This window comes from Mesoplodon mirus (genome assembly GCF_964341445.2).
Source record: "Mesoplodon mirus genome assembly, chromosome: 3".
Taxonomy (NCBI): Eukaryota; Metazoa; Chordata; class Mammalia; order Artiodactyla; family Ziphiidae; genus Mesoplodon; species Mesoplodon mirus.
The window spans coordinates 68,305,947-68,331,667 of NC_138978.1; the positions used below are offsets into that span (position 1 = coordinate 68,305,947).

Genomic DNA, 25,721 nt, shown 5'->3' on the forward strand with positions numbered 1-25,721 from the left:
ACCCTAATTAATTGGAAATTCTAGGAGTGGGACCCAGCAAATTCGAATTTAAAAGGCCCTCCAAGCGATTCTAATTCAAAGCTAAACTTTAAGAACTCCTGCTACAGATGGAGCCATTTTTTTTCTGGGTTAAACCCCATCTGTGACGCTTCCTAGCTTTACAACTTGAATATGTTACTTCTTTTTGTGTCCCCTTTCATCACCTATAAAATAGGGCTAATAGTACCTTCCTCATAGCATTGTGAGGCTTAATGAGTAAAGAAATAAAAGAGTAAGAGAATAAAATGAATAAAATAGTAAAAGCATAATGTGTTAAACTGTATTATACCGATTTAAATTAAGCTTCTGAAATCACATTAACATCTACATTTTAATCTCAGTAGTTATTCAGAATTGAGATCTGTGGAGAAAAGCCTTGACTCCAAAATAGTAATCACCTGGGGAGATTTTTTTAAGTCCTCTTGCCCAAACCTCAACCCCAGAGATTAAAAAAATCTCCGGGGAATTCTAAGGTGCAGCCAAATTTGAGAACCAGTGATTCAGATTTGAGTTTGTTAAGCCGATTTGTTTATGCTTAGATACGTTTGTAATTTGTTGAATTCTACTGGAGACTTCTGTGCTTAGTAGGGAGCCAGTAACATTATGATTATTTCACTGGGGAGAGTTTCTATTCATCTTCAAAGATTTCCTTTCCTTTAAATTAATCAATGGCAGGTGTGTGTGTGCACATGTGTGCACCCGTGTATGCATAAAATAACTAGTATGTGGTGCTTTTGCTGTCTCTAACCATAAACTTTTGCATTCTCCGTGGGGATTATAAACAGGCAATGACAAACCTCGGGACATCTGTAATTCAGACGACCAAAATATTTCACTTAAGCCCCATTTGAAAACTTGTATTTCAGCATTTGCAAAGCAAGAACAAAATTAGCTGTTCTAAAAAACAAAACCGAAAAACACCAAGTTTTAGAGAGTGAATTTGATTAGAAATTGGGATTCTGTACCTCTAACAAGAAAATCTGACTAATGAGGAGCAGCATTGTGAAGTGAAATAAGCTCTAGACTAGAGATAGGAGTTGCAAGCCTGTTTTGTCCCTCACCAGTGTGTAGCCTATTCCTCAGACCCGCTGGGTCTCTGCTTTCTCAATCTGATACCTACAGAGGTGCTCGTGGAACTTTTGATCTCCAGGGTCCCTATTACCTCTAATGTTTTATGAAAATAATGACCATTTTCTCTTCAGTCCACAAATTCAGATACTCCCTGAATCCTATCAACATCAATTAAATTTAGGCTTAAAAATTTCCAGAACATGTAACAGAATTACCTCTGCATTTTAGTTGTCATCCTTTTACCAGATATTTATTGAGTGTGTGCCATGTCCAGACACTGCTCTTGACACAGGGACCAGAGCAGACCATGTCTCTTCTCTCATGGAGCTGACATTCTATTGCACAACAAGTCAGCCTGTGTTACAGGAAATGTAATTGTCACAGCTCTACACTTCCTTTTCCCTTCCTCAAAACATCTCACGCTTGCATTCTAGCAGATGGACTAGAGAAGATGGTGATGGTGTGGAAGGAGAGATTGAAAACCTGGCTAAAGTGAAGCTTTTTAATAATAGTCTTAAAAAGAGAAGATTGTAATAAATCATTCTTACTCCACCAAGGAGTGAAAGAGCAATTAGTTCCTTTGTGCCAGTTGTTTCCATACTTTTGTGACTAAGGCACATTTTTGAAAACTGAAATGTCTGTGGCATATGAAACTGTGAGGATGAGGATTAGTCTCCATAGTTATAGAAGCTGATTGCTTTTCAAAAGCACAGGTTAGCAAATTACAGTCCTCGGGCAAAATTTAGCAGTCCACCTTTCTTTGTAAATAAAGTTTACACACCCATTTGTTTAAGTATCGTCTATGGCTGTTTTGCCCTGAAATGTCAGGATTGAGTAGTTTTGACTGTATGTCCTGCAAAACCTGACATATATACTATCTTCAGTAGTTTTGACTGTATGTTCTGCAAAAATCACGGACTCATGAAATACCAAAACTGATTTAAGTGGCTTATCAGCTGACAAGTCAATTAGGTCCTAATTTAATGTTCTTGAAAACAAAGAATTGAAAACCACTTGACTTGCAGAAGGATTTATTAACCAGCCATTAAGGTCATTCCCTTTCTCAATATCTGCACCATATTTCAAATCGTTCCTTTGTCATTTGTGTCATCCCAGAGACAACATAGTAAAACTGGTAAATGGATGAAGAGTTGGTCTCTATTATGAAGAGAGAATGGGAGATTGGCAAAAGGGAGATTAGCCTTGACTGCAGGCTAGCTCTCAGACAGGTCCATTTTATGACAAAAGTACATATGGAGGTTGGCGTCTACAAAGTAGCCTTAGCAGTGGATCACTTGAAAAGCTTCATCTCCCCTCAGAGGTACACCCACACCAGCTTGAGGGTCTCTGTGTCACATTCGTAACAAACTCCTGAACAAGTGCAACATTTCTCCTATAATTTTGTCCTTTCTATGCCCTTTAATCATAAGCTGATATTTAATAGGACCAGGAAACATTTGACAAAGGAGACAGAGCTAGTTCTTATATATTCTTTGGTATCAGCTTATCTGTTTCAGGTATCTCTGTGTACCTCATTTTCCCTAGTAAAAAATGGGGTTTGCATCACTCCAAAATATTATAAGGTTGCAAAGATTATTAAACAGTCTGAGACTTCTGATAGGAATTTCAAAGGGAATGTGCATTCTCAAACATCCAGCATTTTATCTTAGAGTTTATGTTTTCTGTTATTTTAAAGAGCATAGTTTTCCTGTCACAGGGCATGATATTAGAGGGAAGGAGAAAACATAATAAAGGGGGGGGAAATGAGTGAGTTTGAGAGCAACTTTTAAAGAATACCAGCTGTATTTATTCCCTGTTCTTTGTACCTCTTGCTGCTGGCCACGGTAACTAGGAATATCTTTGAAATGACACAGGTGGTATAGGAGACTAGAAGAAAATATTACCCAAGGTCAGAAGTGGGCTCTCAAGGGCCACAGTCCTTGAAGCTGTTGGAATACTTCACATGCTAGATGAATCTTTTTTACAGCCTTCTTTTCTTCTCTCAAATAATGACTTCCAATGGCAATCATTGTGGCAAAATTATTGATCTTAGAAGTTTTAAACTACTCAACTATAATTTAAATTTACAAGACAAGACTTTACAAAGCCATAGAAAGGCTTAACTCAAGAAATTCAAATAACCTCATTCTGCCTATCTTTACTTTGGTTGTCTATTTCTCTCTTGAATTATTTAAATAATCTATCAGATTCTTTGATCAATAATGACTGGAACTATAACCCTTTTCTTATTGATAAAAGACATATGCATGAGATTTGATTTTTACTTCTACAAGTAAACAAAAATATGTAGAGATTCACATTTAGCGTCTTAGTATCTATTTAATATTCCTCTTCATGGAAGAGGTGTGTATGTGATTAAAAAAAGTCAGAGTTTGGAGTGAGAAGACATGAGATTGACCATGATTTTAGACAAGCCACTTAACTGAGCTTCTATTTACTTATCTATGAAATAATGATAACAATTTTCCTCTCTGATATTATTCCATGTATGTGAAAGACGTATATGAATGCAGTCAATATAAACACATATATTCAAAAAATACAGCCCAATGAAAATAATTCTCTCTGCTCTACTCTATGGAGTTTAAATTTTGTAAGGAAAGAACAAAGAAGATTTTAAAAGTCTAGTCTTATTTATAAAGGACCATTCATGTATTACCTGTAAACATATGGTTTATTTATGCTTTTAATAATGAAACTAGGATAAATAATCAGTTCAGTCGAACATAAAATAATTTTATCAATACAGTATTTGCAGAGAAAGAATTCACTTCATCAAAATATCACAACACTGAATTTCACAGTTAAACCCACATGCAGACTGTAGTATAATTTTACAGAATGTTTTGATGGAATGTGTTAAATACAAAAATAAGCCAATGCAATTTCCATTTAGCACATTGTACAAAACTCATTCTTCAATGGAATTAACAAGTTTACAATCTTTCCCATAAGGTGCTGTGTATTCAAAGTGCTCTGTAGCAATGCGGTTGAGATCAGCGAAAAACTACTGTAGAATGCCACAGTAATACAGCTCAGTAATAAATGAAATGTAGATGAAATCCACTCATAAAATGTAAGACAATGGAGATCTATGATGTGTCGTGAGTGGTGCTCGTCCTCAGTAGGGGGTGGGGCTGAAGGACTTCACATATATATCATTACATTCCCAATAAAAATGAGTTTAAAGTTGAGGTCATCACTTTTATAGTGAGTACCATTGCCTAGAGAAAAAAGAAAAAGAGAGAAGAGAGACAGATGGTAAAAGAGAGACAGAAAGAGAGACAAAGTACACAGTGCTTCTGCAATCCATTTTCCAACTGAGACCAATCCTCAAAACAATCAATAGTCCATGACAGCAGTTTTCAGACGAGAGGGTACATCAGAATTACCCAGAGGGCTTGTTAGAACACCAATTGCTCTGCCCCACCCACTGAGTTTCCAATTTAATGGGTAGGAGATGAAGGCAGGAATTTGTATTTGGAACAGTTCTGGATGATGCTGATATCCTGATCAAGGGACCACATTGTGAGAACCACTGGTCCATTATACCTTTGATCATTGAATGACTCCTTTATTAAAATGAAACACATCTATAAAGTTAAAAAAATAAATAAAGATAATATGCCTGGTCCTCAGGGACACAGAGCAGCCAGTATGGATTGTATAATGATTAGGGCAGCAGTTCTCAATTTTGCTTACATAGTAAAACCAACTGAAAAATTAAAAAACAAAACAAAACAAAAAACTGATGCCTATACCCATCTAAAACTAATTCGATCTGAACCTCTGGGGTAGGGCCAGGGATTGAATCATTCATGAAAGTGCCCCATGAAAGTCTAATGTGTAGCATAACTGGAGAATCACTGCTTTAGGACATTTTCTTTCACCTTCTCACATAATAAAAAGATGGCCAAACATATGTGTCCTTTGGGGCACTGGCATATGAACAAAGAAAGATATCACAAGGAAATCAAAACCCCAAGGGGCACACTGATACACAACTATTCATAGTGATATGGGGGCAGGGGTAATTTAGAAAGAAGTTGTGACCGTGGATTTGCAATGCACTGCAGGGTTAGTTCACAGGTTTGAAATAACAGAACTTGGGAAGGTGAGCAGCATGCTAATTTAATCCAAGTTTCTTTTCCACTGAATGACACCAACCAGAGTCTAGAGTCTAGAATGTTGGTGTATGGACTGATGTGCAATGTTTACCTGCTATAATGATTGTTACTCATTTTACACAGCTAAATTATTTACTACATTGATTTAAATTGAGTGGCCCTATAAATAAGGCCCCCAGGAATGAAATGCCACAAGCATTTACCTGTCTACATCTAAAGCAAGACTACCAAAACACGCAAAAACAAAGGGCAATTTGAAACAAGATTTACACTTAAAATTACTCATCTGGCATAAATAGAAAGCATGATTATTTCTAAGTGTAAGTGAATAGACATGCCATGGAATCCTTTTCTGGAAGGACTTACAGATCTGGAACACTCTTTAGCTCTGAGTATACCGGGAAGGAACTTTAGAGCTCATTTTCACAGACAAAGCCACAGATGGTAAATAAAACGCTCATGTGTGAAACTGGGACTAATGTGTGATTATAAATTAAAAGGAATTTAAACAAACCCCAGACATCAGGACTGGGACTTTCAGGTAATCTTTGGTAAAAGTCAAACTTTTAAAAACTATCAATTTGATTTGAATATAGACATGTTAACTATGTAGACTTAGGTACCAGCCTCCCAGTCCTCCATTAGGAACCAGCACCCTAGGGAGCGTCTGAGCAGCTCTTCTCAAGGTGCTACAGACCAGCATTGGCAGACTGGGAACTGCTCAGACAAGCACAAGGATTTAAAAAACAAACAAACAAAAAATGATAAAATCTAAAGTCCTCGTTAGCTGATTCACTTTGTTATAAAGCAGAAACAAACACACCATTATAAAGCAATTATACGCCAATAAAGATGTTAAAAAAAAAATCTAAAGTCCTGGTGAGATGCTCAGGTGATCCTTCTCCTCCACTCTAAGTCTTCCAGAAGACATCTAGAAAATAACCTGAAAAATAATAAAAAGGATAGGACTATGAATATAATCACTCAGGATAGTAGAAACCAGGCGCTAAGGATACGAGGGCATCAAGGAACTAGCAGGAACACGAGGAAATTTGGAAATAATTTTGGTCTTTAGTTACAGTCTTCAATATTTTACATATATACATGTATTTTAACACGTTTTAAATATTTTAATATATGTTACAGATATATGTTATATATATTTATTAAACTTCACAGAAATGCAGAACGGAGACACAGAGCCCATTTAAAGGCAGACAATCACAAAGGGAAATTAATTCTGGAACATAGTTTAAGCCTTTCCTCCTGTGACCTGTCCCTGTGGCACACTCTCTCCTCTGCACCATCTCTGGGGCCCTGTAAGGGAAGCAAGGTCTCACTGCTTCTGAGAGCTGTGCTTGCAGAGACAGGGGCTGTGACTTAGAGCTGCGAAGGGAACAGAAACTGGTCCCTGTGTGGCTTTCGCCACCCTGTCCGTCTCACGCAGCCCCCGATCCTGATGGGCTTGGGGTTCAGCAGCCCAGAATTGAAGCGTGTGTGTGTGCAGACACTGAGAAAGGGATCAGCCAACCCAAAAGGGAAGAGACCCCAGGTGGGGGAATCTGTTTAATCCTGCAGACAGGGCAGGCTTAAACTCACCATCAGCCGCGAAGTCTCTTAGGCTTTCCTGGGGTTCAGCGGAACATTTGGGTCTTCACTTCCTCTGCGCACTGCATGCTCTCGCTTCTCCTGGGTCCCAGTGCAATCGGGCTTTCCAGGGAGTGTTCCTGCGTCCCGCGCACTCTCTCTCCTGGGCTCTGACCCTCTCTCTTGGGATAATCCCAGTCTGAATTCTTCAGCTGCCCCCGACTCCTGCCCCTCCTCACGGACTCCACCTCCTGTGTGGGTTTAGCTTCCCCTTCCTCTTGAGCCGGCCCTGGCGGTGGAGCCCTCCCTTCCAGGTCAGAAGGTTGCCCTGGAGCCTCGACCTCAGCCTCCGTCTCCCAAGTCACTGTCGCCTCCTCCCCGCTCAGCGCTGTTTCCTCTACAGCCACCTTGTGTGCAGCTGCCATTTCTCCTCGTGTCTCATCCACTCTGTGCCAGCTTTCCTCCCCAGCCACATCTGAGAGGGAGGAGGCTTCATGCGCTTCTGTTTGCCCCCCAGCTGTCTTTGAACCTGTCAATGCCTCCTGCTCTGCGGCTGGTTCTGTCCCTCCTCCTCCTTGGTGGCGACCTTCCCCAGCTACAACCACGCCCCGCGAGCCCCTGTCCCCCTCGGTGTCCCCGTTCTTCATCAGCCCTACCCCCAGAGTGCGCTCTTCATCTGCCTCCTCCTCTGGGTCCTCATCCATCACTTCTTCACTCAATTTTCCTGCCATGGTGGAGTCTCCCTCGGGAACATCTTCTTGGATCCTGGCTGGGACAGCCACTCCCTGTGGCCCCTGTAAAGGCCCTTCTTTATCCCTCCCCTCCCAGCCCATCAGGCTGTCTTGATGTTTGGCTGCATGCTCCCGGGCCTCGCCGGCAGCCCCGGGTGTCTGTGCCCTCCCCGAGGGCTCGCTTTCAGGGGCTCCTGACATCGCCCCTCCTGCAGGGCTCGGGCCCTCGTCCTGCTCTGCGGGGGCCACGTTCTCCCCGAGGCACAGCCCTGCTCTGCCTCTGGGCCCTGCGTCTCCAGCTTCTTTCGGTCTTTCTCCTCCTTCTTTCCCCCAAACCGTTATGTTTTCCAGGGACTTTTCAAATCCAGGGGATTCTTCAGACATGGTCACCTCTCGCTCTCTCAGTGAATCCACTCCTTGCGGCCCTGCGTCTTCAGTCAGTTCAGACGCCCACACGGCTGCTTCATCCTCAGCACCATGCCCCATGTCATTTTGGGGGGCTTGTGTCTCTTCCTCGGGTCTTACTTCCTTCATGGGTTCCCTCTCTTCCTCTTTCAACTTTTGCTCTTCTTCTAAAGGGTCTTCATCCTGAAGCGCCTTTGTCATTGTCACCGCTTCCCTCTCAGATCCGGTTTCCCACACAGGTGTCTTTGGCCTCTCAGCTTTCCTTCTCTCGCATGCTGCATCTGACTCCTCAGGTGACATTTCTTTCCTCTCATCTTCCTTCTTAGACTCTGACTCTATCTCAACCTCCTCCCTTTCCACAGGGTCCTTACGAAGTTCTTCAAGGCTGTCCTCCAAAACCCCCGTCCGAGTTGCCTGGGCCTTCACAGAAGTCCAGGAGCTCAAGGGTGTTTCCCTTTCCAGAACTGCCACCCTCTCCTTGGCTGGCGCCTCTCCCCACCGGATGGCCTCTTCTACACCCTCCTCTCTCTCGAGTGTAGCTTCTCCGTGTCCCACGTCCTCTAGGTCTGTGGATGCTTCCCCCTCACTGTCCTCCACACCTGGCTTTGCAGACCCGGCCTCGCTCACAGCCGCTCCCTCAGACCCTCCCTTCTCCGGCCTCGCCGCCTCTCTCAGGGCCACTGCCTCCTGAGCACTCTCTGACTTCAGGGCTGCTGCCTGGCTTGTAAGCACCGCCTTCTCCTCACCCCGCTCCCCGTCAGAAGCCACCGTCTCCGTCTCCAGCACCGTTTGCTCCAAGGCCTGCTCCTCAGAAGCCTCACCTTCATTCAGACCTCCAGAATCTCTTTCTGCTTCTCGTCCTCTGGGGTCTAACCCCTCTTTTTGTTGCCTTCTATCCCCTTCTGCTTCTGCCTCTGCCCCACTTACTACGCCCTGAGGGATCTTTCTTTCCTCTGTAAACTGTCCTACTATTGCCGGCTGCTCTACTGTTGGCTTCCACTGCCCCAAGGGAACCTCATTAACCTCTGCTTTTCCCCACGGTGCTGCATCCCCTTTTTCTTCTGTGTCAGCGTCCCTCTGTTGGGGACCTTCATCTTCCTCCACTGCTTCTTTCTTCTCCAGTGTATGCTCTTCTGATGCAACTTCCTTGGATTCCTTGTTTGAGCTGAGTGCTGCCCTTTCCTCCACCACTAAATTCCTATTCGGTGCTATAAGATAAGGTTAGAAATCAAGGTTACTTTAATCAAAGTGCAGGGAGGAGATATTAGAAATCTTAGATATATAAGAGATATTTATATTTATATATAATATCAAGGGGCTACTTATATTATCTATATGACATTTTCTTGGTTCTAGGATGCCATTGACTATAACATGTACCATGATTTAACAATGGTTTTTCGTGATGAAAAGAAATAGTATCAGATTTAATGGGCACATTGGTATTAAAGGAAAATTGAACATCAGAAATGTTGAAAACAAACAAAAAGTCCATGTCTTAAAATAATAAAATCTCTCTCTTTCTCTCTCTCTGTCACACACACACACACACACACACACACACACATCCCACTTTCATTTGAAATATCAGGACTTGCAGAAAGAATTATGCAACAAGGAAAATAGTGAGGACTTAGTCTTAAGAATCATTGTTCCCTATAGCACCATAATATGCCTGTTAGCTTATGTTTCTTGTACTTATATGGGCATTTAGCAACAGAATCATAATACAATGTGAGCTGATAATTATCCCATACATTACTCCCATTAAAGCTACTATATCTAGATATAGTCATCAAATAACTTTGTAGTTCAAGGTAAGACTTTTTGTTAAAGACACAAATTTGTATTATAGGTCAGAATACCTCCCATCTACATTCAGAAACTGATTTGCCTTTGGCAAAACAGGATCACAGAGCAAGACAGGGCTTTTTAGTCTGGGACAATTTTCAACATAAATAACCTACTTGAAGTATTTCATAATTTCATCCATAATTTCCTGCAAATCTGGGTGTTCTAGCTTTCATACTTCAATAAATACAAGTTCAATATGTTTCTCAGAAGGCTTCAAATAGATTTCTTATTATTTAGCAAATACATGTATTTCTGTTGCAATGATCCATGCAAAATAAATAAAGGCATTTCAGGCCAAATACCCAAAGCATTTAAATTTTCCAACTGAAGAATAATACTTAGGGAGATAGCTTCTAAAATGGTCACCTCAATGCTTTCTATCAATCTAATCCTTTTCATTTGTAAAACACACTGGACTAGGTGCTATAAAATAAGTTATAAAACCAGGGTGTCAACCTCCAAATTATATAAATATATAAAGTAGGCAAGTGTGTCTTCCTCACATTCTTTTTCTATCGCTTGCCATTTTGGATAGCCATCTCACCCCCACCCCATCACCAACAATCTCCCCAGAAACCTAACGCCCTAATCTTACTCACTTTGTCCCTATTCTGATACCCCATCTGGGAATGTCTTATAACTCCAGTTCCTCTCCTGACACCACATCTGGCTGTCCTTTTGCCTTCCCTTGGCCTCTTGCCAGCTATTAAAATAAAACATTTTGAAGTAAGAAAATAACAGCACATATTACATTTCCCTTAAAAATGTATTTGGGGGCTTCCCTGGTGGCGCAGTTGTTGAGAGTCCACCTGCTAATGCACGGGACATGGGTTCGTGCCCCGGTCCAGGAAGATCTAACATGCCACGGAGCAGCTGGGCCCATGAGCCATGGCCGCTGAGCCTGCATGTCCGGAGCCTGTGCTCCGCAACAGGAGAGGTCACAATGGTGAGAGGCCCGTGTACCACAAAAAAAAAAAAAAAAAAATGTGTTTGAAGGTAACTTTATTCAAGTGAGTAACATAGAAACTTCAGGTCTATCAACAGGGATGGTGTTGACTTTTATAGGGGGTCCTCAGCATACCACAGCAGTTATTTACTAAATATAGAACCAAATGCTCACTCAGAGAACATGTAGCCAATTCACTTGAAAGAATACACTTTGTTTTATTTTGTTACAGATTATTACTGGATTCAAAACAAGTGAAAAACATGAGGAACAACAATGTGTCAAGTCCCTTTAGTAGTATATGTGTTGTTATTCAAATTCCTGCATGAAAGTATATTAAAAAGTTGTCAGAGGAATCAGGCTCCCTGACTTCAGACTATACTACAAAGCTACAGTAATCAAGACAGTATGGTACTGGCACAAAAACAGAAATATAGATCAATGCAACAAGATAGAAAGCCCAGAGATAAACCCACGCACATATGGTCACCTTATCTTTGATAAAGGAGGCAAGAATATACAATGGAGAAAAGACAGCCTCTTCAATAAGTGGTGCTGGGAAAACTGGACAGCTACATGTAAATGAATCAAATTAGAACACTCCCTAACATCATACACAAAAATAAACTCAAAATGGATTAAAGACCTAAATGTAAGTCCAGACACTATAAAACTCTTAGAGGAAAACATAGGAAGAACACTCTATGACATAAATCACAGCAAGATCTTTTTGGACCCACCTCCTAGAGAAATGGAAATAAAAACAAAAATAAACAAATGGGATCTAATGAAACTTCAAAGCTTTTGCACAGCAAAGGAAACCATAAACAAGATGAAAAGACAACCCTCAGAATGGGAGAAAATATTTGCAATGAAGCAACTGACAAAGGATTAATCTCTGAAATTTACAAGCAGCTCATGGAGCTCAATATCACAAAAACAAACAACCCAATCCAAAAATGGCAGAAGACCTAAATAGACATTCCTCCAAAGAAGATATAGAGATTGCCAACAAACACATGAAAGAAAGCTCAACATCACTAACCATTAGAGAAATGTAAATAAAAACTACAATGAGGTATCACCTCACACCAGTCAGAATGGCCATCATCAAAAAATCTACAAACAGTAAATGCTGGAGAGAGTGTGGAGAAAAGGGAACCCTCTTTCCCTGTTGGTGGGAGTGTAAATTGATACAGCCAGTATGGAGAACAGTATGGAGGTTCCTCAAAAAACTAAAAATTGAACCACCATACAACCGAGCAATCCCACTACTGGGCATATACCCTGAGAAAACCATAATTCAAAAAGAGTCATGTACCACAATGTTCAGTGGAGCTCTATTTACAATAGCCAGGAAATGGAAGCAACCTAAGTGTCCATTGACAGATGAATGCATAAAGAAGATGTGGCACATATATACAATGGAATATTAGCCATAAAAAGAAATGAAATTGAGTTATTTGTAGTGAGGTGGACGGACCTAGAGTCTGTCATACAGAGTGAAGTAAGTCAGAAAGAGAAAAACAAATACCGTATGCTAACACATATATGTGGAATCTAAAAAATAATTTTAAAAAATGGTTCTGAAGAACCTAGGGCCAGGACAGGAATAAAGAAGCAGTCGTAGAGAATGGACTTGAGGACACGGGGAGGGGGAAGGGTAAGCTGGGATGAAGTGAGAAAGTGGCATTGACATATATACACTACCAAATGTAAAACAGATAGCTAGTGGGAAGTAGCAGCATAGTACAGGGAGATCAGCTTGGTGCTTTGTGTCCACCTAGAGGCGTGGGATGGGGAGGGTGTGAGGGAGACACCAGAGGGAGGGGATATGAGGATATATTTACATGTATAGCTGAATCACTTTGTTATACAGCAGAAACTAACACACCATTGTACAGCAATTATACTCTAATAAAGATGTTTAAAAAAAAGTCAGTTATGAAAAATATTTAAAGAAAGTCCTCTGTTTTGCTAAGCTGGCCTCTAAGTTTATGGAATTAAAGAACATTCAGGAATACAGGGTAATAAAATTGCCTAGCCACCATGTAATAATATACTATGCCTAAATTCTAGGAGAGAAAGTGCTAATGGCATCCAGCTGAGCTATTACATGCACACACACACACACACACACACACTCACACACACACACACAGGGGAGTCAGACATGACATTTCTGAAGCAAGGGGAAAAGAGTAATTGAAGCCCTTCTAAGAAATATCAGTACAAAAATATGACATGTTCTTGATAGCAACCTCATGGCTTTTGGGGGAAAAAAATAACGAATATAAGAAAGTGAGCAATGTACACAAACAAGGGAAATCTGATTTAGTGGCTGAGTGTGTACTTGGGAGTCAGGCAGACATGGGTGAGAATGCCAGCTCTGCCACATAGTTGTACGAACTTGGGAAATAATACTTCTCTAAGCCTTCATTCTCTTATCCATAAAACGGGAATAGCAACACTTGACTCACAGAATCCTTGTGAGAGTAAACCATAAAATGCTTAGCACAGTGCCTGACACACAGGAAGCCCTAACAAACCTTCCTTACACACTCCCCTCCCACTGTGTATAATGTATGATATTTTCTTGCTTGAATTGCATTTAATAGACAACAACTACTCTACCTGCCTTGCAGAAGTTTGGGGAGGTACACTGGAACTCCTCTGGTTGAACGCCCACCAAGAAAGATTTGGATTCTCGAAGCTCAGTGTCCTTCTGCAACTCAGTCCACTGCAAGTTCAAGTGTCACCTGGTCCTCTCCACATTGCCCCGGGGGAACGGGAGCTCAGGGAACCAGCACAAGTGCAAATTGTCTGGCTGCTTCTATTTGTTGTGAGTAATAAAATCCTTTTCCTCTGACCCAGGAGTCTTGTATGCAACTGTGGCTGGCTGACTTATTTACTTGATAATAGAGTGAAATCTCAAATACCTCCCAGCGCTTGATGCCTGTTATTAAAAATTGGAGGTGGGGGTAATGTGACCATATGAGGAATAAAATGAATCACCCTCCGCCTGCCAACTGCTACACACACATACATGTATTCAAATCAGGGTGTTTTTTAAAAGTCATCCACTAAATATAGGGAAACCTGATTTCAAGGACACGGGCTGTTTGACCAGATATGTATGACTCATGGTCTGTTGAGTCACTCTAATGTGCACTCTTGCAGCTGGAGTACTCAATCACCAAGAGCCAGGTCATTTGCTGGTGGCAATGAATACTTCCCGAATTTTAAAAAATAAGGAGTTCAAGTAAATCGTCATGAAATGTGCCTGGGCTCTTCATGTGTCCAATGGGTCAGTTAGGTATATCCACCTACCTGGTCAGCTGACTGGGAGGCAGGCTAAGAAATAAGACTGGTCTGAAAATCCCTACCAGTATTTTTCATTATCCGAAGTCTTTTTAAAAAAATTCTAAGCACCACTGTATTCAAAAAAGAATGACAACTTTCATATCTGTTGTCAGCTCCAAAGCTCCCCTTAACGCCTCCACCTCCTGCCATCATATTCACTAGTTGAAAAGAAAATAAAGGTGGTAGAAGGAGGAAACAAGGATAGGAAGATGAAAGATGGAAACAGCACTGTCTTTTGCAGAGGATTTCTGAAGGTCTTTCCTAGGTAATGATGTGCCCTTACCTGCACCTGTGTCAATCTCCACCTTCCTTGAGTGCTTCTCTCCTCTGTCTGCACTGCTAACACCAGACTCAGAGTCATAGTGGCAGTGGAAGCCGGGACCCACATCTTCAGCTACTACCTGTCCAACTGATTGGAGACCATATAAAATATCAGAAAGTGTTAAAAACAGGTCATGGGAACATTGTAAGTGGAACAGCAGCAAGTGGGATTAATTTAAAAGTATTCACATTAAAATATGACTCTGTTGTTAACATTTATTAAGATTAAACAGAGTTCAAGCTATGATTTCAAAAAGAAAACACAATAGAAGATCATGAAGTAAAGAAATCCATGCAAAGAAATACTTGCATTAGAAAAAAAAGGGCAACAGCCAGAAACAGTGATGGATTTGCCAAATACACATGCAATGAGATGACTGGAAAGGAGTTTAGTTGCCTTTTGCTTTTTAGAAACATGTCATGGCTTTTATAATCCGAATCATCACTGTTCTATTAGATTTCTAAAACTACCAGAACTGACTATACTATAAGCATTTCATCCATTAGTAGATTTTAGTGATTTGACCCCAATACTCATTCTATGTGAACAGAGCAAAAAAGCTATTGCATGATTCCTATAAATTTGACAGTAAAAGCTGTTGTAGAGATTCCTATTATCTGCAGCTGATTACTAGCACTGAACTTTAGGAACACAAAGACCTAAGAAGTTCAAGTTCCATACTAACTGTGTCAGCTTGGGTAAGTTCTTCGGCCTAAGCCTAAACCTCAGTTTACCCATCTGTCAAAAAGAGATATCTACTCAGTGGTTATATTGGGAGGATTAAATGAAATAATACCTGTAGAACATGCTTATATTTCACTTATTAGCAAGTGCCTGAGCACCTGATAAATAATAGTAGATGATGAAATGATGAGCATGTCTATTATAAGTATTATTGCCTAACCTGATAATTCTCAACAATTTAATATCCATTAATTTTGTCTTTAGTGTCTGACTACATCCCTTGCCTATCATCTGATGACCTGTGTCTCTAAATCCCTGACATCTTTCATTATGCCACCTCCTGGTTAAAAAAAAGTTCACTCAAATAACACTAGATCTAGATAAGAGCACAGTTTCTCCAAAATACCCTTTCCCCCCTCCCTCCCTCCCTTGCTCTCTATCTCTCCCTTTCCTTCTCTACCTACCTTCTCTCTTCCTTTCTTGCTTTCTTTCCTCTCAGATATTCTGAGCAACTTGGTCCAAAGACTGTACTTCAAGAACAAACACAACTAGAATGTGGTCCCTTGCTCAGTTTAAGGTGGATTGCTAAGGAGCAGTTAGTTACTTACTGATCCTTCTGTGTTTGGAAACAAATAGTGAAATATCTGCCTCATGTGGCTTTTGGAGAAAAAATGGAATGACTTAACTATACTAATCTTAAGAGAACAAACATGGAAATGAAAAGGGGTGCATCACATAGTTCCAATGTATTCTCTTTAAAAAAATTTTTGAACATCAGTTTTCCACATTCATCCAATACACCAAATAAAAAATGTCTTTTACAGTAATTTAAAGATGACATCAACTCATGAAACTTAGGTTATAGTTGGATTTTTTTAAAACCAAGTCAACCTTTAGATTAGTAACTTTATAACACAGTACCTATAAGTTAAATACCATCTTACCCACAGCACTGTATAACTAGAGAGTTTAAATAAATAGTGTTTTAGGTCTTTGTGTATAAATCTGCTTTGCTGACTAAGCAATAGAAATCCCAAGGATGGTAGGCAGGAGGGTGGGAGGAAGCCTGATTTGGTATCAAGTACTGAAGCTTTGTTTCATCAGAGCCAACAGGACATCTAGCTTTCTCCCCCAAGTAGTCCACAAGCTAAAAAGAAATATGGTTTATTTTACAAATATTGAATCATTATGTTGTACACCTGAAATTAATATAATGCTGTATGTCAATTATACATCAATTGAAAATTTTTTCAATATGGTTTACAAAAATAATAATAATAATATACAATTAGCAGCTATTGAACCAAAAGACTATTCTAAGAAGCCAAACAATACTAGCATAATCTGAAAATTACAACTCACTCAGAATTGCCTGAAGCATGTAATCCTTCTGTCTCAGGACTGTAATCACCACTTGCCCATGTCAGCTGGCTTGCCCCTGGAGGGTTAGGCTTTGGAAGTCGATGAGAGCCTGGACAGTTAGGTGCTGCCTGCTTCAGATTCAGCAAGAATGGGACACTGGCCTGAGCATTAAGGATTTATTAGGTGTGAGATCAGAAAAGACCTCACTTGGTCATTTTTTTCTCAGATGTTCTTCTGAAACTGAAACTTAAAAGCAAGACCTTGGCCAGTGTCTAACTTTGACCATTTTCCACCTACAGTAAAGGAGGACTATGCATGCTGAGACTCCCATGCCAGCAACGTGACACATCACCCTGTTTCCTCTATCTATTTAGCCCTTCATCCCTCAAGGCTCTGCTCCTTCACCTTGTTATAAAGATGACAATTAAAAGCAAAGAGAGTTGTCAGTTCCCACAGCATTTGTAGCAAAATGGAAGAGGCTCAGAGAATTTCACAGAAAAATACTTTTTCCACTCAAATGATATAGGATATTTCAAGATGTTTTTAAAATACCAAAATATTCTTGCATTCCAATGTGAGCTTTTTTTATTATGAAAACAAACATATTTAACAATAATATATACATTGTACTTTCCCAAAATATGAAAATAGTACATATTCACTACTTAAAGCTTGAAACAATAAAAAGTACAGAGAAGAAACCAAAAATATCCTAGTTTCACCACTCAGAAACAAATACTAGTTAACATTTTGCCAGATTTCCAAGTATTTTTTACTCTTACTTAGATGACATTTTGTATCCCATTTTATTCATTTAGCAATATATTGTGACTATATCCACATATCATTAAATAAGAACTATTCTTCAATAACTGCACAGAATATTCTAATAAGGTTTTACTAAAATTTGGCTAACCAACTGTCTAGTGTTAAATATTGAATTATTTCCATTTTTGTGATTATAAAGCTACTTAAAATACTACTTATAATTATTTTATTATTTCTGGCTATTGCCTTAGGATAAATTGTTGGAATTGGAACTGCTGGGTCAAAGAGCATGAAAATTTTTGTAAGCTTTTGATATATGTTTCTCTTTGTACTTCAAAAAAGGAGGTATCAATTAACAATTTCACCTATAATGATGAGAGGACTTATGTCCCTGTACTATTGCTGACAGTTCTCAATTTCCACCAATTCTTTCTAAATTTGATAATTTAGTTATTGAAAAGTGGTAGCAAGGATATGGTTTGCAATATTAGTAGGCAACCTTTCCAAATTCATTCCCTCTCCTCTGCTTGCTTTGAAACTACACAAATTGTTCCCATCTTAAAACATGCTAAGAAGAATAACTGAGGCAGAAGAACGGATAAGTGATGTGGAAGATAAAATACTGGAAATAAATACCACACAGCACAACAAAGAAAAAAGAATGAAAAGAATTGAGGACAATCTCAGAGACATTTGGGACAACATTAAATGCACCTACATTAAAATTATAGGGGTCCCAGAAGAAGAGAAAAAAAAAGCAATTGAAAAAATATTTGAAGAGATTCTAGTTGACAACTTCTTTAATATGGGTAAGGAAATAGTCAATCAAGTCCAGGAAGTGCAGAGAGTCCCATGCAGGATAAATCCAAGGAGAAACACGCTAAGACACACATTAATCAAACTATCAAAAATTAAATACAAAGAAAAAATATTAAAAGCAGCAAGGGAAAAGCAACAATTAACATACAAGGGAATTCCCATAACCATCTTTCAGCAGAACCTCTGCAAGCCAAAAGGGAGTGGCAGGACATATTTAAAGTGATGAAGGGGAAAAACCTACAACCAAGACTACTCAGCAAGGATCTCATTCAGATTCGATGGAGAAATGAGCACCTTTACAGAAAAGCAAAAGCTAAGAGAATTAGAACCACCAAACCAGCTCTACAACAAATGTGAAAGGAACTTCTATAGGCAGGAAACACAGAGAAGAAAAAGACTTACAATGACAAACCCAAAACAATTAAGAAAATGGTAATAGGAAAAAACATATCGATAATTACCTTAAATGTAAATGGATTAAATGCTCTAACCAGAAGACATACACTGGCTGAATGGACACAAAAACAAGACCCGTATATAGGCTGTCTACAGGAGACCCACTTCAGACCTAGGGACACATACAGACTGAAAGTGAGGGGATGGAAAAAGATATTCCATGCAAATGGAAATCAGAAGAAAGCTGGAGTAGCAATTCTCATATCAGACAAAATGGACTTTAAAGTAAAGACTAGAGACTTCCGGGTAAGATGGCGGAAGAGTAAGACGCAGAGATCACCTTCCTCCCCACGGATACACCAGAAATACAGCTACACGTGGAACAACTCCTACAGAACACCTACTGAATGCTGGCAGAAGACCCCAGACCTCCCAAAAAGCAAGAAACTCCCCACATACCTGGGTAGGGCAAAGCGGAGAGATTCCCGCACAGAGAATCGGTGCCGAGCGGCACTCACCAGCCCGAGAGGCTTTGTCTGCTCGCCCGCCACGGTGGGTGGCGCTGGAAGCTGAGGCTCGGGCTTCGGTCAGAGAGCAGGGAGAGGACTGGGGCTGGCGGCGAGAACTCAGCCTGAAGGGGGCTAATGTGCCACAGCTAGCCGGCAGGGAGTCCGGGAAAACTCTGGAGCTGCCGAAGAGGCAAGAGACTTTTTCTTCCCTCTTGGTTTCCTGGTGCGCGAGGAGAGGGGATTAAGAGCACTGCTTAAAGGGGCTCAACAGACGGGCGCGAGTCACGACTGAAAGCGCGGAGCCCAGTGACGGGCGCGGGACGCTGGGGCTGCTGCTGCCGCCGCCAAGAGGCCTGTGTGCGAGCGCAGGTCACTGTCCACACCGCCCTTCCGGGAGCCTGTGCAGCCCGCCACTGCCGGGGTCCCGGGATCCAGGGGCGGCTTCCCTGGGAGAACGCACGGCGCGCCTCGGGATGGTGCAGCGTCACGCCGACCTCTGACGCTGCAGGCTCGCCCCGCACTCCGTGCCCCTCCCTCCCGCCCGGCCTGAGTGAGCCAGAGTCCCCGAAGAGGCTGCTCCTTTAACCCTGTCCTGTCTGAGTGAAGAACAGACGCCCTCCGGCGACCTACACGCAGAGGCGGGGCCAAATCCAAAGCTGAGACCCAGGAGCTGTGAGAACCAAGAAGAGAAAGGGAAACCTCTCCCAGCAGCCTCAGAAGCAGCGGATTAAAGCTCCACAATCAACTTGATGTACCCTGCATCTGTGGAATACATGAATAGACAACACATCATCCCAAATTGAGGAGCCAGGAGTCAGTGCTGTGCCTCTGAGGTGGGAGAGCCAACTTCAGGACACTGGTCCACAAGAGACCTCCCAGCTCCACATAATATCAAACGGCAAAAATCTTCCAGAGATCTCCATCTCAACACCAGCACCCAGCTTCACTCAACGACCAGCAAGCTACAGTGCTGGTCACCCTATGCCAAGCAACTAGCAAGGCAGGAACACAACCTCACCCATTAGCAGAGAGGCTACCTAAAAACATAATAAGGCCACAGGCACCCCAAAACACACCACCAGACGTGGACCTGCCCACCAGAAAGACAAGATCCAGCCTCATCCACCAGAACACAGGCACTAGTACCCTCCACCAGGAAGCCTACACAACCCACTAAACCAACCTTAGCCACTGGGGACAGACACCAAAAACAACGGGAACTACAAACCTGCAGCCTGCAAAAAGGAGACCCCAAACACAGTAACATAAGCAAAATGAGAAGACAGAAAAACACACAGCAGGAGAAGGAGCAAGATAAAAACCCACCAGACCTAACAAATGAAGAGATAATAGGCAGTCTACCTGAAAAAGAATTCAGAATAATGATGGTAAAGATGATCCAAGATTCTATTTCCCAGATCCAAAATCTTGGAAATAGAATAGACAAAATGCAAGAAACAGTTAACAAGGACCTAGAAGAACTAAAGATGAATCAAGCATCGATTAAAAACACAATAAATGAAATGAAAAATACTCTAGATGGGATCAATAGCAGAATAACTGAGGCAGAAGGACGGATAAGTGAGGTGGAAGATAAAATAGTGGAAATAACTGCTGCAGAGCAAAATAAAGAAAAAAGAATGAAAAGAACAGAGGACAGTCTCAGAGACCTCTGGGACAACATTAAATGCACCAACATTCGAATTATAGGGGTTCCAGAAGAAGAAGAGAAAAAGAAAGGGACTGAGAAAATATTTGAAGAGATTATAGTTGAAAACTTCCCTAATATGGGAAAGGAAATAGTTCATCAAGTCCAGGAGGCACAGAGAGTCCCATACAGAATAAATCCAAGGAGAAATACGCCAAGACACATATTAATCAAACTGTCAAAAATTAAACACAAAGAAATCATATTAAAAGCAGCAAGGCAAAAACAACAAATAACACACAAGGGAATCCCCATCAGGATAACAGCTGATCTCTCAGCAGAAACTCTACAAGCCAGAAGGGAGTGGCAGGACATAATTAAAGTGATGAAAGAGAAAAACCTGCAACCAAGATTACTCTACCCAGCAAGGATCTCATTCAGATTTGATGGAGAAAATAAAACGTTTACAGACAAGCAAAAGCTGAGAGAGTTCAGCACCACCAAACCAGCTTTACAACAAATGCTAAAGGAACTTCTCTAGGCAAGAAACACAACAGAAGGAAAAGACCTACAATAACGAACCCAAAACAATTAAGAAAATGGGAATAGGAACATACATTTCGATAATTACCTTAAATGTAAATGGACTAAATGCTCCCGCCAAGAGACACAGATTGGCTGAATGGATACAAAAACAAGACCCATATATATGCTGTCTACAAGAGACCCACTTCAGACCTAGAGACACATACAGACTGAAAGTAAGGGGATGGAAAAAGATATTCCATGCAAATGGAAACCAAAAGAAAGCTGGAGTAGCAATTCTCATATCAGACAAAATAGACTTTAAAATAAAGACTACTAGAAGAGACAAAGAAGGACACTACCTAATGATCAAGGGATCGATCCAAGAAGAAGATATAACAATTGTAAATATTTATGCACCCAACATAGGAGCACCTCAATACATAAGGCAAATACTAACAGCCATAAAAGGAGAAATTGACAGTAACACAATCATAGTAGGGGACTTTAACACCCCACTTTCACCAATGGACAGATCATCCAAAATGAAAATAAATAAGGAAACACAAGCTTTAAATGATACATTAAACAAGGTGGACTTAATTGATATTTATAGGACATTCCATCCAAAAACAACAGAATACACATTTTTCTCAAGTGCTCATGGAACATTCTCCAGGATAGATCACATCTTGGGTCACAAATCAAGCCTTGCTAAATTTAAGAAAATTGAAATTGTATCAAGTATCTTTTCTGACCACAATGCTATGAGACTAGATATCAATTACAGGAAAAGAGCTGTAAAAAATACAAACACATGGAGGCTAAACAATACACTACTTAATAACGAAGTGATAACTGAAGAAATCAAAGAGTAAATTAAAAAATACCTAGAAACAAATGACAATGGAGACACGACGACCCAAAACCTATGGGATGCAGCAAAAGCAGTTCTAAGAGGGAAGTTTATAGCAATACAATCCCACCTTAAGAAACAGGAAACATCTTGAATAAACAACCTAACCTTGCACCTAAAGCAATTAGAGAAAGAAGAACAAAAACATCCCAAAGTTAGCAGAAGGAAAGAAATCATAAAAATCAGATCAGAAATAAATGAAAAAGAAATGAAGGAAACGATAGCAAAGATCAATAAAACTAAAAGCTGGTTCTTTGAGAAGATAAACAAAATTGATAAACCATTAGCCTCATCAAGAAAAGAAGGGAGAAGACTCAAATCAATAGAATTAGAAATGAAAAAGGAGAAGTAACAACTGACACTGCAGAAATACAAAAGATCATGAGAGATTACTATAAGCAACTCTATGCCCATAAAATGGACAACCTGGAAGAGATGGACAAATTCTTAGGAATGCACAACCTGCCAAGACTGACTCAGGAAGAAATAGAAAATATGAATAGACCAATCACAAGCACTGAAATTGAAACTGTGATTAAAAATCTTCCATCAAACAAAAGCCCAGGACCAGATGGCTTCACAGGTGAATTCTATCAAACATTTAGAGAAGAGCTAACACCCATCCTTCTCAAACTCTTCCAAACAATATCAGAGGAAGGAACACTCCCAAACTCATTCTATGAGGCCACCATCACCTTGATACCAAAACCAGGCAAGGATGTCACAAAGAAAGAAAACTACAGGCCAATCACACTGATGAACATAGATGCAAAAATCCTCAACAAAATACTAGCAAACAGAATCCAACAGCACATTAAAAGGATCATACACCATGATCAAGTGGGGTTTATTCCAGGAATGCAAGGATTCTTCAATATACGCAAATCAATCAATGTGATACACCATATTAACAAGTTGAAGGAGAAAAACCATATGATCATCTCAATAGATGCAGAGAAAGCTTTCGACAAAATTCAACACCCATTTATGATAAAAACCCTGCAGAAAGTAGGCATTGAGGGAACTTTCCTCAACATAATAAAGGCCATATATGACAAACCCACAGCCAACATTGTCCTCAATGGTGAAAAACTGAAACCATTTCCACTAAGATCAGGAACAAGACAAGGCTGCCCACTCTCACCACTCTTATTCAACATAGTTTTGGAAGTTTTAGCCACAGCAATCAGAGAAGAAAAGGAAATAAAAGGAATCCAAATTGGAAAAGAAGAAGTAAAGCTGTCACTGTTTGCAGATGACATGATACTATACATAGAGAATCCTAAAGATGCTACCAAAAAACTACTAGAGCTAATCAATGAATTTGGTAAAGTAGCAGGATACAAAATTAATGTACAGAAATCTCTGGCATTCCTGTACACTAATGATGAAGAATCTGAAAATGAAATCAAGAAAACACTCCCATTTACCATTGCAACAAAAAGAATAAAATATCTAGGAATAAACCTACCTAAGGAGACAAAATACCTGTTTGCAGAAAATTATAAGACACTGATGAAAGAAATTAAAGATGATACAAATAGATGGAGAGATATACCATGCTCCTGGATTGGAAGAATCAATATTGTGAAAATGACTCTACTACCCAAAGCAATCTACAGATTCAATGCAATCCCTATCAAACTACCACTGGCATTTTTCACAGAACTAGAACAAAAAATTTCAAAATTTGTTTGGAAAAACAAAAGACCCCGAATAGCCAAAGCAATCTTGAGAACGAAAAACGGAGCTGGAGGAATCAGGCTCCCTGACTTCAGACTATACTACAAAGCTACAGTAATCAAGACAACGTGGTACTGGCATAAAAACAGAAAGATAGATCAGTGGATCAGGATAGAAAGCCCAGAGATAAACCCACGCACATATGGCCAACTTATCTTTGATAAAGGAGGCAGGAATGTACAGTGGAGAAAGGACAGCCTCTTCAATAAGTGGTGCTGGGAAAACTGGACAGCGACATGTAAAAGTTTGAGATTAGATCATTCCCTAACACCATACACAAAAATAAGCTCAAAATGGATTAAAGACCTAAATGTAAGGCCAGAAACTATCAAACTCTTAGAGGAAAACATAGGTAGAACACTCTATGACATAAATCACAGCAAGATCCTTTTGGACCCACCTCCTAGAGAAATGGAAATAAAAACAAAGATAAACACATGGGACCTAATGAAACTTCAAAGCTTTTGCACAGCAAAGGAAACCATAAACAAGACCAAAAGACAACCCTCAGAATGGGAGAAAAATATTTGCAAATGAAGCAACTGACAAAGGATTAATCTCCAAAATTTATAAACAGCTCATGCAGCTCAATAGCAAAAAAACAAACAACCCAATCCAAAAATGGGCAGAAGACTTAAATAGGCATTTCTCCAAAGAAGATATACAGACTGCCAACAAACACATGAAAGAATGCTCAACATCATTAATCATTAGAGAAATGCAAATCAAAACTACAATGAGATATCATCTCACACCAGTCAGAATGGCCATCATCAAGAAATCTAGAAACAATAAATGCTGGAGAGGGTGTGGAGAAAAGGGAACACTCTTGCACTGCTGGTGGGAATGTGAATTGGTACAGCCACTATGGAGAACGGTATGGAGGTTCCTTAAAAAACTACAAATAGAACTACCATATGACCCAGCAATCCCACTACTAGGCATATACCCTGAGAAAACCATAATTCAGAAAGAGACATGTACCAAAATGTTCATTGCAGCTCTATTCACAATAGCCCGGAGCTGGAAACAACCTAAGTGTCCATCATCGGATGAATGGATAAAGAAGATGTGGCACATATATACAATGGAATATTACTCAGCCATAAAAAGAAACGAAACTGAGCTATTTGTAATGAGGTGGATAGTCCTAGAGTCTGTCATACAGAGTGAAGTAAGTCAGAAAGAGAAAGACAAATACCGTATGCTAACACATATATATGGAATTAAAAAAAAAAAACATGTCATGAAGGACCTAGGGGTAAAACGGGAATAAAGACACAGACCTACTTGAGAATGGACTTGTGGATATGGGGAGGGGGAAGGGTAAGCTGTGACAAAGCGAAAGAGAGGCATGGACATATATACACTACCAAACGTAAGGTAGATAGATAGTGGGAAGCAGCCGCAGAGCAAAGGGAGATCAGCTCGGTGCTTTGTGACCGCCTGGAGGGGTGGGATGGGGAGGGTGGGAGGGAGGGAGATGCACGAGGGAAGTGATGTGGGAACAGATGTATATGTATGACTGATTCACTTTGTTATAAAGCAGAAACTAATAAAAAGAAAAAAAAAGAAATAAAAAAAAATAAAGTAAAGACTAGGGGCTTCCCTGGTGGCGCAGTGGTTGGGGGTCCGCCCCCTGATGCGGGGGGCGCGGGTTCGTGCCCCGGTCCGGGAGGATCCCACGTGCTGCGGAGCAGCTGGGCCCGTGAGCCTTGGCCGCTGGGCCTGCGCGTCCGGAGCCTGTGCTCCGCAACGGGAGAGGCCACAACACAGAGAGGCCCGCGTACCGCAAAAAATAAATAAATAAATAAATAAATAAATAAAAATAAAAAAAATAAAATAAAGACTATTACAAGAGACAAAGAAGGACACTACAGAATGA

The 25,721-nt window shown here is 40.5% G+C and overlaps 1 protein-coding gene across 1 annotated transcript in view; it reads right to left on the reverse strand.

Moving 5' to 3' along the window:
- Positions 1–5,895: 5,895 nt before the first annotated feature.
- ERICH3 (glutamate rich 3) overlaps positions 5,896–25,721 on the reverse strand; it is a gene marked incomplete at its 5' end in the record, with an annotated part of 112,915 nt that continues 93,089 nt past the window's right edge. The window contains 4 exon segments of the mRNA XM_082612145.1: positions 5,896–6,201; positions 6,858–7,091; positions 7,094–9,189; positions 14,428–14,553. Of these exon segments, the coding sequence (XP_082468271.1) occupies positions 6,876–7,091; positions 7,094–9,189; positions 14,428–14,553 (2,438 nt within the window). The 3' untranslated portion in view covers positions 5,896–6,201; positions 6,858–6,875.